The sequence below is a fragment of the Lathamus discolor genome, chromosome 6, assembly GCF_037157495.1.
Source record: "Lathamus discolor isolate bLatDis1 chromosome 6, bLatDis1.hap1, whole genome shotgun sequence".
In the NCBI taxonomy this organism is placed as follows: Eukaryota; Metazoa; Chordata; class Aves; order Psittaciformes; family Psittacidae; genus Lathamus; species Lathamus discolor.
Window position 1 is genome coordinate 4500387 of NC_088889.1, and position 17865 is coordinate 4518251.

General features: G+C 42.1%; 1 protein-coding gene across 1 annotated transcript; it reads left to right on the forward strand.

Annotated features, from left to right (window-relative positions):
• The first annotated feature begins 1259 nt into the window (after nucleotides 1-1259).
• Nucleotides 1260-17808, forward strand: FBXO3 (F-box protein 3). Its single transcript, XM_065684316.1, has 11 exons — nucleotides 1260-1416; nucleotides 4662-4751; nucleotides 6021-6184; nucleotides 7174-7288; nucleotides 10073-10277; nucleotides 11341-11386; nucleotides 13510-13594; nucleotides 14035-14157; nucleotides 14595-14710; nucleotides 15104-15294; nucleotides 16727-17808. Exons 1-11 carry the CDS (start codon nucleotides 1310-1312, stop codon nucleotides 16850-16852), a joined length of 1368 nt encoding a protein of 455 aa, XP_065540388.1. The 5' UTR covers nucleotides 1260-1309; the 3' UTR covers nucleotides 16853-17808.
• Nucleotides 17809-17865: the final 57 nt, after the last annotated feature.

The window sequence follows — 17865 nt, forward strand, 5'->3', positions numbered from 1 at the left end:
CAGAGCACCAGCAGCACTTTACAAACCATAGTAACTTAATGCCTTGCCAGTACATGCTCACCTTGAACACATGTGCACACCAGTTACTGCCACTGATAGTCCCTGCCAAACCCACGGTCTCACAGTGAAAGATTTTACCTCATTTCTCATCTTTCCATGCACTGTTGCAGGTCTTCAGAAGCATTCAGCTCTTTTTCCATAGCCTGGCACACACTGCCCATGATGATTCCCCGCTCTTGGCACACACTGTCCATAAGGATTCCCCACTCTTGGCACAAAATGTCCGTGATGATTTCCCACTCTTTAATCCCATTATTACCTCGGTGGTGTGAAGATTTGGAGGCGTTTATGCTCGTTGGCCATCTTGTGCAGGTGTAGTTAAAGATTTAAGAGCACTTTTGCCCTTTTGAATGGCAGCGTTACACATCACCCCTTTTTTGACTGGAAAATGTTCATTGTCAAATTATCAAATTATCAAATCTGGTAACTTTGTAGATTTGTATGCATTTTCTGCTTCCTCAGCAAACTCATGAAGACGCCTTTCATTCTTGCTCTATTTCCTTCTGTTACTTTCTACTTTGCTCTTAAACCTTGATTATTTCACTTCCTTTTCACCCACTGAATTATCTTATTTCAAAAATTCCAGAAGTGTTTTAATCGTTCAAGGTAATTCAGGCTTCAAGTTATGCATAAAGCATATTAAGAAGCTTGATCTCTCAATAGTTTTTAAAACCAAAGCATAGCTTGACACCCAAGTCCCAGACTCCCTGAACAGTTGACAAGATGGGCTCCAGCCTGTTGCCAAACCACGCCATCTGGAATGCTTTAAGCTAAGGGGGACATCTGCCCAGGGCTCACAGATGGCCATACACCAGCCAAGCCTGTGGGGTTCCAGAGCAGAGGATCAAGGCCCGGTGGCCTGCACTCCCCAAGGCACGGAGCCCCTCTCGCGGCATGGGGCTTCCACCTCAGGGCCTCCACCTGAGGTAAGCGTCGTTGTGAGACACGTTTAACCACCGAGATGGCACAGCGGGGTTGGGTATGACTTCTGCCCCGGCTCCGCCGCTGACTCAGGGGACTTCCGCGGGGTTAACGTGCGGAACGGTGCCTACCCCAGCACCCGACCCCAACGCGAGGGCTGAGGTGAGCCGCGACACCGCGGGGAGAGGCGGCCGCCCGCAGGAGGAGCCGGGGGGGGGGCGCAGGGGAGCGCCTCCAGCAGGGGGCGCTGCGGGACTCCCGCCCCCTCCTCCTCCCGGCTCCCCCACAGCCGCCAACGGAGTGGCGCAGCCGTGGGACGTCTCGCAAGATGGCGGCGCCTCTGGACATGGAGCCGTCAGCGCTGAATCTGGAGCTGCTCCCGACCGACCCGCTGCTGCTCATCCTCAGCTTCCTCGATTACCGGGATCTGATGAGGTACGGGCCGGGTCCGGGGCTCCGCCGGATCCGCGCTGCCCGGCGGGTTGGGGAGCGAGGCCTCGGCGGGGGTGTGGAGGCAGCGCCGGGGCGGGGAGCGGGGCTCCGCTCACGGCGGAGTTGAGGGGGCAGGCGGGAGGGCCCGGTCTGTCTTTGCCGGGGGAGCCGAGGCCGGCTCCTGCGGCGGGGTCAGCGGGAAGAGCTGGCGGGGGAGGCGGTGGGAGGCGGGGTGAGGGCTGCCGGTGGCCCGGGGCCTCGCAACTTCTGGGTGTGCGGGTCGCAAGGGTCGGGGCGGGGGGGCGCGGGCGAAGTGGCTCCGGGCGCTCCTTGTGTGGGGGTTGCCTTGTCCTGGAGAGCTGCCGTGTGCGGGGCTGATCCCAGAGCGCCGCTGCCGTGCAGAGCACCGGCCTTCTTGGGGGCTTTCGTGGCAGAAGGCAGCGTTCCGGGTTTTTCTCTGCCCTGTTGTACGTTGGTTTTGTTTGCAGCTGTAACGCAGTTCAGAGGTGAACCCGTAACTGAATTTGGACATCAGTAATTCTCACGTAACTGTTGCGTACCCTTGGGCAAACAAAGGGCAGTCGGTGCCGGTAGATATCTTCAGTTATTTGAGCAAAAACCAAATGGAAGGACAAAAGGTGACTTTTCAGGCAGAAATAAACCATGAATGAAAGTTGCAGGTTGCTCTCGGACGCTTTGCTGGATGTCTCAAGAGTTGAGTCATAGCGTGAAGATGAGTGTGTGTTTTCAGCCGAAACCTCACCAGTGCTGTACAATCACAACACTTAATCAGAGAAGGGGGAATAGGCATGAATGAAATCGAATATTAACAAAATGAGTTTTGTTTGGGGTTTTTCTTTCCCCTGTAAATACTAGTCAACAAACCTAGAGATACGTGGAAGAGTTCTGTTATAACAGCAAAAAACACATTTTAAGTATAAGCAAAGCTAGAACAACTGTTACAAGTCCAGCACAGATGATTTGGTAGTAGTTCCTAGTGGTGTAATGAAGACACTACCTGTTTGTGTTATGTATTTAACAAAGTAAGATGGATTCTGCTGTGCAAGGACAATAACATATTGTGTAGGCTTCTTATTTGCAAGGTCAGTACTGGCAGTTTTGCAGAACTGACTGCTTATGTTAGTTGAGGACATATCTAGGTTGCTTACATTTGTTTTAGTGACACATATATGCTCGGACCATCACAAACATTACCAGTTCCATGGTGTTATATAGGTTGGTTAGGCTGGTGGTGGCCCTAAATAGTAGAAAAGCTGATGAGTGACCAAATATTTATGTAATTATTGAGAATGGCTTTAATTGCATCTGTGTCATGTTTGAAGACACACGTTCCTGTGATGCAGTAGGTGACTTCTTTCCTACCAGAAGCATCAATAATCACCAGTGTAATAGACTTCATAGAATCACAGAATGGTTTGGGTTGGAAAGAACCTTAAGATCATGAAGTTCCAACCCCCTTGCCATGGGCAGGGACACCTCACACTAAACCATGTCACCCAAGGCTATGTCCAACTTGGCCTTGAACACTGCCAGGGATGGAGCATTTACCACTTCCTTATATTGGGGGGCGCGGGGGCAGGATTGAACAGCTAAATATGAGTAATTCCTTAGTTTTGGTGCAAGAGATTTTGACCAGCCCTGGACTTTGGCTGATTTTACTTACCAAAGACAAGCATGAGAAGCATCTTTACTTCGGTACATAACTGTGTCCATTTGCATTGTTGGTCTGTCTTACTTACTAGTTTCTGAATCACACCAACAAGACCCCAGAAAGCAGTAACTGGAAGCTTAAGTTTGGTAACCTCATTGGGGTACTTAGATGTTAATCAAAGCCATTCAAATACACTTAACTCTTAGAACAAACTACCAGAGGAAGTGATGTTGCCACAGCTAAATTGGTCGTATCTTTGGGTTGTTTCTTTAAAGCATAACTGATAATTCAGCTCAAACATAGAAGTGAAAAGGTTTATTGGCTGGTGTTCAGGTTAGACTGAATGAGGCAATCTCGTTTAAATTCTATGAATCTTTGAATAACCCAGTCATTCCTTGTATTACTGCTCTGCATGTTGCTGATGCTGTGCTGCCCATTTTTACTCGTATAAATAGGTTGAAATGTCTTGCTATGGATGCAAGTTGTACATTTCGGAAAGGCTTTGTAAAAGTAAATATGGGAACAGACTGTATTTGGTGGCACCTCCCTCGCTGCTTTTAAAGAGCAATTTAGGAATCAGGAATATAGGTTAGCTTTTGCTATCTCCTTGCCTCGAGCCAGGATCATAGAATCGTAGAATCACAGAATGGTTAGGGTTGGAAAGGGCATTAAGATTATCCAGTTCTAACCCCAGGGATACCTCACACTAAACCATGTCACTCAAGGCTCGGTCCAGCCTGGCCTAGAACACTGCCAGGGATGGAGCATTTACCACTTCTCTGGGCAACCGATTCCAGTGCCTCACCACCCTCACAGTAAAGAACTTCTTCCTTATATCTAACCTGAACTTCCCCTGTTTTAGTTTGAGCCCATTTCCCCTTGTCCTATTGCTACAGTCCCTAATGAAGAGTCCCTCTCCAGCATCCTTGTAGCCCCCTTCATACACTGGAAGCTGCTCTGAGGTCTCCACGCAGCTTCTGTTCTCTGAGCTCCACGGCCTCAGTGTTCTCAGCCTTGTCTGCATACAGGAGGTGCTCCAGTCCCCTGATCATGCTCATGGCCTCTGGACTTGCTCCAACAGCTCCATGTCGTTCTTACATTGAGGACACCAGAACTGCACGCAGTGCTGCAAATGGGGTCTCATGAGAGCGGAGTAGAGGGCAGGATCACCTCCTTTGACCGGCTGCTCACACTCCTTTTGATGCAGCCCACCATACAGTTGGAATTTAAATCATGACTATGCTGTGCTACTGGAATCCTGCTGCCAGGGGAGTGGAGGCACACTGGAATCCTTCAGACAATGTTTACGATGGCACAGCCCTGCTGGGTGACCTGCTTTACAGAATTGCTTAATTGCTGGCAGTTCTCAAAGCATGGAGTGAAGTAGTTCACAACTTGTACAGCTGTAATGGAGACTTTTAACCATTGTGAGCACAACTCTAGAAAGGACAGCTAACTAACTTTTGACCTCTGCATTCATTTAAAGAGAATGCAGTGCGTAATACACTGGTCACTATTTATCCCTGTTTATTTTGCTATTTTTTTGTAATAAATTTAAATTATTTTATATTTATAGTTGCTGCTGTCTAAGTCGAAGATTAAATCAGCTATCAAGCCATGATCCGTTGTGGAAAAGACACTGCAAGAAATATTGGCTTATTTCAGAGTAAGTGTGGTTGTTTTAAGCCTTTTTTTCTATTAAAATTAAGCTTATTTTACTGTGCTGTTTTGGTTCACATTACTTCTAGTAACTCTTAAGACTGCATTGGTATTCACCAGCTTCTTACCAAACTGATGAAAGGTTAGAGGTATCAGAAATATTCATCTCCTAAAAAAGCTTCATGAAAGTACAAGTGTTAAAAAGCTTTATGGATGGATAGAGAAGAAGTGCAGCTTCTCCTTCAGCCTCGGCATTAAGAGGGCAACTTAACCTTATCAGACACCAGATATTCTATGAAAAAAAGTCCGAGTGCTGTAATTATGAGGGGTACATCTGGATGGCTATGTTAAGGGGTACAACTGCATTCTTATGTCATTACTGGAATCACAGAACAGATGAGGTTGGAAGAGACCTTTCTGGTCCTCTAGTCCAACTCCCCTGCTCATTCAGGGTCACCTAGAACAGATTGTCCAGGACTGTGTCCAGTGTCTTATCAATGGGCACTGCTGAAAAGAGTCTGCCTCTGCCTTTACTCCTTCCCATTAGGTAATTGTACACATTGATAAGATCCCCCTGAACTTTCTCTATGCAGAAGAGTTCTCTCAGTCCAATAATCGTGTTTGAGACCCTGCACTGGACTCTTTCCAGTACGTCCGTATCTTTCATGTAATAGGAAGCATAGAACTGGACACAGTGCTCCACATGTGGCTGCTACAGTTTGGAGTCAAGCATCCTTTGTCAGATTTTAGCACATTTTTGGCAGCCTGTCCTCCTGTAGCCTTCTGTTGTACCTGTGGGGAGAACTGAATATTCAGTAATTCCTTAAGAAATTGACTTTCCACATCAATGCCCAGAGTTCTCATTTAACTCTCTGGTTTGCTCCTTAATCCTTCTTTATTGGGTGAATAAAGGAGTTTGTGACTAATGCAGTAGATCAAAAACATGTGGGGTTTTTTTTTCAAGCCTTGTCTTTGTGTGTGTGAAATGTGATGTGAATTCGCCAGTCACCAGTTCTAAGATTTAATAATAGGCAGCACTCTATTTAAAGGAATACTGTTTTTCCCCTGGTACTAAGTACCCTGAATGTTTCCTAGTTCTGTTCCAAGTTGCTGTTGAATAGATGCCAAAATTAAATGAGTTTGTGTAGCTTCATGTGGCTCAAAGTGTTCCTAGCTTAATATTATGCATACTGCTGCTGCCAAATAACTTCTTGGGTATAGAAGTTAAGCTTTTTTAGACTTTTTTTTTTAGCTTCTTTTCTTCATATCCACTTAGAGAGGAAAAAAGCCAACGAAATCAGAGCTGGAAAGCCATCTTCATCAGTACCTACTCTGACCTGGGAAGATACATCCAATACTATGCTACATTGAAAAAAGCCTGGGATGACCTGGAAAAATACTTGGGACAGAGATGTCCTCGGATGATTGGTTCTTTGAAAGGTACAGTGTAATACCTAGTAGGTTGCCTGTTGTTAACTTTCATACTGGCACAGGTTGCTCAAAGAAGTAGTAAATGCTCCATCCCTGGCAGTGTTCAAGGCCAGGTTGGACAGAGCCTTGGGCGACATGGTCTAGTGTGAGGTGTCCCTGCCCATGACAAGGGGGTTGGAACTGGATGATCTTAAGGTCCTTTCCAACCCAAACCATTCTATGATTCTATGATACTGCTTTCATCCTATGTGTGTGTTTCACTGACAATACGAGGGGGGAAAAGGTTCGTATCACTTTGAAAATAACTTTCTACTTAAGTCAGACCTGTGGAGATTTCATCAGATAGAGATTGGTGCTGTATTAAGTAATCATCTTCCTTTCAAACGTATGTAGTGTTCATTCTGTGCCACCTAGCTCATAATAAAGTCACTAAATACTGACTTGAGTCCATGTTTGTTTGATCAGAGCATTTAAAAATTCCATGTTTGGTATTGGAAGTACTTGATTTTTAGTGATTCTGGCCACTAGCATGAATTTAATCAGTGGAAGATGCTTGAGACCATGCTGGTAGACACCTGCATCCCAAAGTTGATCTGACTTTATCTTGCTTTTGTAGTTCTGTTACTTCGTTTTCTCTGACTCATAAATGGCAAAATACTTGGAAATAAATATTCCTTTTGTGATAACATAAAATACCTTCCATACTGTTAAGGTTGCTGGGGCTACTTAACATTCTCTTTGGAAGTTGAAAACATGCTGTTATGTCTAGAATGTAGCAAGTTTTTGCCTTATTTTTAGCCCAGCAGCCCTACTGAAATGATGTGAAATAAGATTTTGAAGGAGAGGTCTTAACACAACCTCCAATACCAGCTGTGTCAGGAGGAGCACACTGGGCACTGGGGACAGAGTAGTGGAGCAGCATTACATTTGAGAAGTAGGAGCAGCAGTTCTTGATTTCCCCTCCAAAACTGCCACTTACTGTCTCGTTTTGTACACAGAGAGTGTGCGGGAGGAAGATCTGGATGCTGTGGAAGCACAAATAGGTTGCAAACTCCCTGATGACTATCGGTGTTCATTTCGTATTCATAATGGACAGAAGCTCGTTGTTCCTGGGTAAGGAGCAAAAGCTACATACCAAGTTACTAATTCCTTTTCTATTTCTTGGGTAGTTCCTTTATTAACAAGATAGAATGTCTTCTGAACAGGATAACTGAAGCATTTAAATGTAACTGAGTGATGGCTTGAAGTGACACTTCTAGAACTGGCTATCTTCTAGTCTCGGGAGGAATTGAAAACACAGTGTGGTTTTGCTGAAATTACTCTTGCACTTCAGTCCTTTTTCCTAGTGAGAGCCCTGCTTTAGTTTCTTTTCTGGTAATAACTAGAACTTCCAGCTGTTGGACTTTCAATGGTACTACTGCAAGTTGCTCTCCTAAAGTTTTGTGTTGCATTACATGCGTATATTGGCCTCTTGATCTGTTTGGGAATCACTATTTAATAACTTGTTTCATTAAAATGATTAGGGAATGGCTTTCAAACCAGGTAATCATTTCATAGTAGTAGCAAAATGTCAGTTCTGCAAATGAAGTCTTCTCAGTAGAAGATGTGATACAATTTGATGAGGTTTCAGCAATTAAAAAACTCCTCTTATGTTTAGAAGGTAAATAACCAAACATAGTTTCCTATCTTGCAGCTATAGGCAGAGTTAGCAGGTCAGCACCTGATAAATGCTGCTAGTGTTAGCTAAAGATTGAAAGCTACAGCAAATCATTGCAGTGTCTGTAGGGGCCAATGCATTCATGTTACTTTACCAAAACCTTCACAAGTAAAGAAAGTGCAGCTTTCTCCAATTCCAGTGTTGTATGTGACCAGCAGGTTGAAGGAGGTGACCCTGCCCTCTGTTCTGCTCTCATGAAGAGCCCCGTTGGAGCACTGTGTGCATTTCTGGTGTCCTCAACATAAGAAGGACATGAAACTGTTGGAACAAGTCCAGAGGAGGCCACGAGGATGATCAGGGGACTGGAGCACCTCCCGTATGAAGATAGGCTGAGAAAGTTTGGGCTGTTCAGCCTGGAGAAGAGAAGGCTGCGTGGAGACCTCATAGCAGCCTTCCAGTATCTGAAGGGGGTCTACAAGGATGCTGGAGAGGGACTCTTCATTAGGGACTGCAGTGATAGGACAAGGGGTGATGGGTTTCACCTGAAGGGGGGGAAGTTCAGGTTAGATATAAGGAAGAAGTTCTTTACTGTGAGGGTGGTGAGGCACTGGAATGGGTTGCCCAGACAAGTGGTATATGCTTCATCCCTGGCGGTGTTCGAAGCCAGATTGGACTGAGTCTTGGATGATATGGTCTAGTGTAAGGTGTCCCTGCCCATGGCAAGGGGGTTGGAGCTAGGTGATCTTAAGGAACTTTCCAACCCAAATTATTCTATGATTCAAATGTGCAGAAGGAATATGTGGAACATTTTTATGCACCCGTAAGGATGACTTCCAGTTCCCTTTCTTTTCCAGGAGAATCTTTTTTTAGAGAGGAGATAGGTGCCCTAGTTCTATAGACTTCAGATACAGCTTGTGTGCTTCCTGATCTTCCTCCTACTCTTTCACTCCCACAAAGCCTCTAGTGTGATGATGTGCCTAGAAGATTTGTGACTAGTTGTCATTGTTGGATGCTTCAGCTTTCTGTGTTTGCGTGTTAGCATCACTCTTTAAACTGCACAACACGCTAATTCCAGCAAGACTATGTAAGGGAAAAGAGGAATGGAACCTGTTGCCCAGGACGGGATCAGCTTGTATCACACTGACGTGTGGCAGCTTGCACCTGAGTCACTGCTTTCATAACACCAGTAAGAGCTTTAGCATCTGCAGGAGTTTACATCTGAGGACATCAGTGAAAGACAAATTAGTAGGGAGTATGGGTGGGGAGGTGTATATGACAGGTTTGTGTACTCCTCTTACTGCTAAGCATGCTGCTGTAGTGTGTGCTCTTTTAGTTGATTAATTTGATCATGTTACCCCTTTTTTACCGTTCTGACATTGTCTGCCCCTTTATTACGTTGAATGTAGATTGCTTGTTTATTTTCACCCTGGCTGTCATCTAGCCCAACATTCATATCAAGGTTAAATTTAGTTTCCAGTACTTACCTTGTTCCTATTCTGTCCCGTATTTCAGATTAATACTGCTTCTCTTGCGTGTGAGAGGTTTCTTTCACTGTCTTCAATGTCCCTTCCTTATTGTCAAAACTAAACAGATAACAAATCCCATTTGTTGCTGTGATAATTGCAAAAAGCTAGAGCTGAAAAAAATTAGACATTTGATGGTCTTGCCATGTCCTGCTGATGAATATTGTCTCGTTCTCTCCTTGTATGTCTGTTTACTTGTGTCTCTATGCCTTTAGTTTTTGTACTGAGATTATAATCTCTTTGACTCAATGGTTGTTTAGCTAGTTTACTCCTCAGCCTTTTGTCCACACCATAGAGAACCTTGCTCATTAGTTTTGATCAATGACTGTTACTGTAGTGGGTTGAAAAGTCATGGATGCTTTGATAGTATTGAAATGAACTTGCACGAAACTTAAGATACAGATAGGATATATTCTGCTACTATAGGAAGCTGCATCAGCTGTGAACAGCTTCTTCGAAGCAGTTGCAGTGGTGATGGGAATCACCAACACAGCTTAAAATATATACAAGGAAGTGTTTATCTTGGAGCCATCAAGCCTCCCTTTGCAGAAGTTGATGCTGTGAACTAATAACCTAGTTCAGCACCTGGGTGTTAGACTTGGAGTTCATCTAAGTCTCATATGCATAGAATCAATACTTAGAAAAGCTTTAAAGCTGTTTTTGCCTTGTAAGTGGTATCTTCTCTTTATCGTTCCTTTTTTGTTGCTGTCTGTTCAGTTTGATGGGAAGCATGGCACTGTCAAACCACTACCGCTCTGAAGACTTGCTGGATATCGACACAGCAGCTGGAGGTTTTCAGCAGAGGCTAGGCCTGAAGCAGTGTCTTCCTCTTACTTTCTGCATTCACACTGGCCTGAGTCAATACATGGCCCTGGAGAGTGTAGAGGGCCGAAATAAATACGAGATCTTCTATCAATGTCCTGTAAGGAGCATACGTTTATACTCATGAATGTACTTTGCTAATGACTGCTGCTGTCCCTATGCATGTTGCCAGATACCTGAAGTATTTTGCATTGCAAAAAGTGAATAGTGAAAGATCATATTAGTGTGGTACTTGCCCTCGAGTTGCCATCTGGTTTTCATCAAAGCCCATAAGTGAAATAAATTTACATGAGGTTGTTAATATCTATAACAATTTCTATACATTTGTCCTTATTGGAAGGTACTAATTTAATTTGTTCAAATTATGGCAGGTATATACTTTTGTCCCTGTTTCTGTAATGGAAGTTTTTCTTCCTTAAGGAAGATCAGCATCTGTATGTATCTCCTCCCCTAGATATTTTAGATGTAAACTTCCTACAGTAAATGATAACCCTGGTTTCTAAGGAAAACTTACTCTAGTGAGAGAACAAATTGCTTTTGAACAGCTCCTTTATAGAATATAATTGAGTATTCTTCATAATTCTAGCTGTAGCATTTTAAGATACGCATATTGTTGTTAGTGAAGCTTAAGGATATTAAACGTAACAAGATTTTAGCCCTCATTACCTTATGCCCTGATGACTCCCTCCCCCTTTTCCAGTAGATTGCATTGCTTGAAGCCCCATCCAACCTGGCCTTGAACGCTTCCAGGGATGGGGAATGATCCTGGGCAACATGCTGTAGCTAATTCTGCCTCAAGCAGATGGATTAGACTGGTCATCCCAAGAGGTCTCTTCCAACCTTAGCTGTTCTGTGCTTCTGTTCTAAGGCAGTATTTTGGGGGGCCTTATTTCGTGAATGATGCACTGAATCTGATTCTGTATGCATGACCTTTCATGGAATGTTCAGGCTGTATATTCAGTGATCACATGAGAGTTCATGGGGACAAGCGTGTGTGTTTTATACTCCTAGTCACATATTCAAACTTAGAATGATGTAGTAAACAGATTTTGTTTAGTGAATATAGGGAAAGTGTTTCCTATGTTATATTCAGGTGTTGAATTTTAACTTTAGAAGTCTAATGCATTCTTTCTAATATATCCGTACACTTCTTGCTCTTTTAGGACCAAATGGCTCGCAACCCATCTGCTATTGATATGTTCATTACAGGTAAGCCTTTAAATAATATACTGTGCAAAATGTTTTAACTGTGCTATTTAGCTGTTTAGAAAATGCCTGTCAGTACGACTTGAAGAAGGCAAGTGCTAAATTTTCTGTGCTACTTGCAAGACTCTAAGCTGCTTAAAATCATCAGTGCCTACTTGAATTGATAGGCAAGCTCTCTTTAATGAAGCTTGTTCCTGTGTGTGCCTTGTATACAAATCATTCAGTGCACTAACCTGTCTTACAAGGGGAGCCGAACCTTTAAGTTAGCCATCATGGGAGTGATATAAGCAGCTGTTAAAAGCAACACTCGTGTGGACAAAAGATTGGGTTTTTTGACCAGTACCTTTTGCAGCCATGTTAGGAGTTGAAAACATCGTGTCCCTTAATGAAATCTATTTAAATATTAACCCAGAAGAAAGCCTTTCTGGATGTTTTAGCCTGATTGCTTTGTTCAAAGGATAAAGGAATCATAGAATAGTTTGGGTTGGAAGGGGCCTTCAAAGGTCATCTAGTCTAAACCCCAAAAGGAGGGAAGGGGAAAACTGCATGATTGTTGTTTGGTTATGTAATCATCTGTTGTGATCATCTGTCTGACATGTGCACTGACTGCACCAGTGGTTTGATTCTTTCTGTTTGGTAGTCTACTGAAATCTGGTAATTGTGGCTATGTCTAAATTTAATTCCTTTCACTCAGTGGGAAGACAGATGTGTAATAAATGGTACCCTACTTAAAATTGAGCCTGGCATTTCTTAGGATATACGTACTAATAGTACAGTGAGCAACCACATTAGGCAGTGCTGGTTTGGGATGAAGGTAATAAAATGCTTAACCGAGCTAACTTTAAGAAACCTTTCTAAGTAGTGATATACTGTATGAGCTGATTTCAGTGTGATGTAGTCAACGTTCTTACCTGCTTTACAAAGGACCTACTGCAGGATGCATTGTGTGCTGTAGAACCATCATAAGGAATACATAGCAAAAGCTCAGGAGTTTGGATGCTTGCTTCACTCCACCCGAGGATGATATATTGGTATTGCAGCTCAAGGCTGCTGCTTTTATGGAATTGAGTCAGTGGTGAGGTGATCAAATATCATATTTAAATGTATTCCAATCTTGACTTACTGCAAGGTTGAGGGGAATTTTCATATACAGCATTTATCTTGTCATTTTGAAGGTGATAGGGTAAATTCGTCCACTTCCTCCATTCAGAGATTCATTTATACAAGGTTTGCATTTTGTGGATTAGTGGTAGAAAGTGGGATAATAAACCTGGACTTCCAAAAGATCAAAGGACAGTACACATAGCTCTTGCTCAAAGGAAGAAGTGGTAAGTACACTTAATCTAACAGGAGTGGTAGCACTTGATAACACATCAGTGAAGGTGAGAATAATGATTTCTTAGTACTTCAGCTTAAATCCAACTCGAGAGTTAAATGTGACAGTTTGACTGTCTACTTGGAAATCAAGCTGTTCCTAAAGAATAGCTGTAGGTGTATGAAAGGCTGTTCTCAGACAGTGGCTGCAAGTGTATGAAAATCCCAGCTTCTTCAGAATAACACGCAGTTTTAGTCTTCTGGGTTTGTCACAGGAGTGTGGAGGATGTCTGTGACTTATCCCTGTTTTTAAGGAGAAGGAAATACTGCAACTTGCTAGCGTGTTTCTCGGAAACTATTCATATGGAAACTTGGTTATCAAACCCAAGTCCATAAATCCACCAGCAGGCTTGCATTCCTCTGCAAGTAGAGTAGCTGGAAATTGCTACACAAGTAGTATAGGCCTCTATACTTCTCCTTTTTCCCAGTCATAGCAGAACAGTCATGAGCAGGAAAGGAGCTGGTGAGACTCATCGGCATTTGAAGACCATGATTATAATGTTACATACTCAGCTAAGAGATTCTTTGTTTGCTGTGTCATGTCTGGAGTATGCAGCCTTAACTTTTAGTTCTTGGTTGGTTTCTCCAAATGGTCTTTGTTGGTAGATGGTCTGGAATACTGAGTCATCTAAACCAAGAGTTTATTATAACAACAATCAAAGCTGTAAACTTTTTCCTTGAAGTATTTATTGTAATCTGCTTAGAGGTGAATTTGCCTGTCCTCATGAATATTCTTCTTCTTTGGCATCTAGGTACATCTTACTTGGAATGGTTTACATCCTATGTAAACAAAGTTGTAACTGGAGGTTATCCTATCATCAGAGACCAGATTTTCAGGTATCGTGACTGGGATTTACAATCTCTGTGCAAGGCTTTGGTGCTTCTTTTAGAATGCTGACCTTTTTTGAAGTAGTTATGAGTAGCTGGTGCAAAAGCTGTAGGAGTTTCTAGTTTTGGGAGTTTTTTAAACAGCATGATGACACATCCTTATTAAACAAGTGTATTTTCATTGACTTCAGAGGAAATCATACACATAGCTTAATACAAGCATTAATGGAGGTACAAAGAGATCCACAGCTGTATGAATTTAGGTTATGGGGAGGTACACATCATGAAGACACTGCATACACATGTCTTCTATTTAACTGCCAAATGGAGAGTTAAGAATTACTCAGCCCCATAGTGCTCTTGTTACATTACTTAATCACTTTACATGTTTAGTTTTCTGCACTGAATGTACAGAGCAATTTGCAGCATTAACATTTTCCTTTCTGTAGGTATGTGCATGATAAAGAATGCGTTGCTACAACTGAAGATATTACTGTTTCTGTGTCCACATCTTTTCTACCTGAACTCAGTTCTGTACATCCACCACATTATTTCTTCACTTACAGAATCAGGTAAAAATAACAACTGAATTAACTCTTATAACACAAGGACTTATGCAATGCTCAAAGCATTGGTTGTTGCTAATTTATGCAGAGCATTCAAAACTGTTCTAAAATGAACAAGGTGTGCACAGCATGCTGCACTTTCTAATAAGAACATACTAAATCATTACCTGGTCAGGTATGCAGAGTACCAGTCAAGTTGGTAATTGGTAAAGTACAGTGATGGATGGGGGAAAGAGGTTACAAGTAGCTCTTGTGATTTAGAAACGGGTAAATAACAGCAGATAGCGCAGCAGAGGCATGGAGATGGATCTTCACTACTGATTTAGTATACTTTACCTTAGTGGGGTTTTGTTTGCCCAGTCTTAGATCCAAGGACACTAAAGCCTTTCTTAAACTGTACAGAAGTAGTTATCTAACCATTAACTATGCATTTTGGCTTCTAGAATTGAAATGTCCAAAGATGCTCTTCCTGAAAAGGCTTGTCAGCTGGACAGTCGATACTGGAAAATAACAAATGCCAAAGGTGATGTAGATGAAGTTCAGGGTCCTGGAGTAGTTGGTAAGTAATAGATTGCTTTACTAACCCAATAGAGAGAGAGGTTTTGTATTTAGTGTACTTAGTGTACATTAGATACACTCTGTATTTACATATTAGGGAATTTACATTACTGGTTACTCATTATGGTGACACAGAGAGTGGTAGTTGCATGGTTTATATCAAAATCAGCTTGTTGCTTGAAAGAGAGAGGAGTATCCATTTTGTCTTTAAAGTTGTTTTGCAAGGGATATCTGAACATCCTGATGTTAAACTGTCTGAAGGGTGGTTAATTATCAGTAATGGCTGAGAATCATTTATGCATCCACTGGAATATAAAATGATCTGCCTGAATATGTTGTGGAGTGCAAGTTCTACTTCAGTCCTTACTGTCACGATCTATTATTTTACCAACAGGGGAGTTTCCCATTATCAGCCCAGGGAAAGTCTATGAATATACCAGCTGTACTACGTTTTCCACAACATCTGGATACATGGAGGGCTATTACACCTTTCACTGCCTCTACTACAAGGACAAATTCTTCAATGTCACAATTCCTAGATTCCATATGGTGTGTCCAATGTTCAAGGTGTCTACAGCACGAATGGTAAGTGGAGGTGCAGTTGTGAAAACACTTCTAGTACAAAAATTACAGTACTGAACAGTATTTATACTGATAACTCCAAAACATGTGCCAGTTAAGCCTAGCAACTGTAGTAATCTCTGTAGGCAGTTTGTACATTGGTAAAGCCACATAGCCTCGTTGCTTTTGACATGGAATGCTACCAGTTGAATTCAGGACCCTCAGCCCTAGTTTTCATAGGATGCTTTACGTGGCTCTGGGTTTTCCTCCCTGAGCCCTCACCTCTGTCTGGTGTGAAGGTCAAACCTGGTTGTATCAGTGAGATGAGGGGCCTTGTGGGTTCCTGGCAGAGGTAGAATGGGACTGTTCTGTTGTCCTGTGTCTGAGCACAACAGCCTCTCAAGTTGCCCAGAAATATATAGGGGTGTGTGGATGTATATGTGTTCAGAGTGTATTTCAAAGTTCTTAATTTGTATTTAGAAACATGGCAGTGCATTAGCTGTTTAGATTTCACAGTTCTTTTGAATATTCTACTTTGGTATGACCGCTTTTGCCTCTTTTAGCCATAAGAATGTATCTACTTTCTTCAGCAAGAAGAGTTTCAGTTAATGACAACCTAAAAATTATAGCAGCCTCTATGATGCTCATTAGCTGTCACTGAAAGTGCATTTCATAAAGTCACTTAATGACTTCTCGAATCAGTAAGATGTTTAACTTGCTGTTAATTATAATGTAATTTCAGTGTGGAGATTGCAGGTTAACTATATAATTTCTCCCTTTGCTATGGTGCATTAAGGCTAATTCAGGTAGAACTTGGAAGTTTTCTGCAAGCACTGTCTTTCCTCAGGAGTAGGCATCTACTTATACACTTCCTCATATTTTTGTAGGGATTTGAGACACTCATTACCAGTAGCTTTAAGAGTAAGTGCCAGCAGATGTCGTGATTCTAACAGAAGATCATAGAATCACAGACTGGTTTAGGTTGGAAGAGACTTGAAAGGTCACCTAGTTCCAACCTCCTGCATGGGCAGAGATAATGGCATCTCTTAATTCATGCTTCTGTTTATGGGAGTTGTAACCTCCTTCCATTCAGTGAGCTGTAAATAACTGCTTTTCTCTTCTGCTCTACAAGTAATGACCCTTTCTTTTTAAACTGCTTTTAAGAAAAGACAATATAAGCTGCCAAGAAAACTGGTACTGAATTGTGGCTTTACATAATTGTACATAGTAAATAGCCAACAACCTTCATTATTTCATGAGTTACTGGTCAGGAAGTTGGGCAGAGTTATCTCTATTACAAATTAAACATTGTTAGGAGCTGGATTAGGATGTAGATCACAATGTATACTTCTAATAGACACCATAACGGAGACAAGAGTTTTCTAAACAGTTGCTAGTGCTTCCTTAGGACTAGCTGGAGAAGATGTTAATTAAATCTGGATGTGTTTTGTTGTAGGAAACAAATCACAATGAATATGCAGTGGATGAAGATGAAGATTCCACAGACACTGATGAATACGAAGATCGCCGCAGGGTGTTGGACATTCCTGCTCCTGGTGGACGCTGCCCACGTCACACCTGATAGGCTCTTTAACAGAACAAAATAAACTAGTTTCAGAAGCTGAACTCTTTGGGGCTAGTGCGTAAGAATATTTCTGACTGTTGTAAATGGACTTCCTGTTGCACATCAGGATAACTAGCATGAATGTTGGTGCCAGTTCTAATCATCAGAGTTTAACTTGATTTCTTCTACTGGTTTGGAAGGGGGAAGATGGGGAGGGAGGGACAGGCAGAGAAGGTGTTTGGGCTTTGTTCACTTTTTTCCCAGGGTACAAAATAGCTTGATAATCTGAGGTAATCATATCTTAAGTTTTTAAACTGTTGCCTATTTATGATCATATTGCAAATACAGGTGTGGGGGTTTGGTTTTATACAAGCATTTAAAATTAGCAATAGACAAGATGGCAAAAAACATGAGTTTCTACTCTTAATAACTCCTGCTAAGGATAAAACTTGCAGTTTGCTCTTGAGATCAGGTGCTGTTCCACTCTTTGTTTATTAGCATAGAAGTACCAGAAAATTCTGGTCATCAGGTACATAAATGAGGAATGAAACTGGCCTTATTTTTAGACAATCTGTCTTTCAACTTCATTTTATGCCGAGTGACTCTGACTGGATAATGCCTTTTTGGAATGTAGTGTATGTGCATAAGCTGCCACTGGGTACCCAAGGAATTTCTCAGTGAACTACAAGTATGAATTTGTAAATATGTTTTGAGGTTTTTCTTTATAAAATATTTGCTGTTCAGACTTTGTCATAGGTGTCAAATTTATGTTGAATTATCATGTTTCCCTCAATCCTCTGTGGAGTTTTATAACTACGCCTAAATAAAAATGAGAAAAGAGGAAGAAAAGGGGAACCTGATGGAACACTAGATGATTAGAAACTTTCTATTTAAAGAAGTATCTGTTTGCTTTATCCCTTTTATTTTGTTTCATTGTCATTAATAAACAACTTAATTGCCTCCTTTGCTCTGAAGTGCTACATGGGACTCTTCTTGCCAAGACTTGAGCAATAATTGTGTGACCAGCCAGT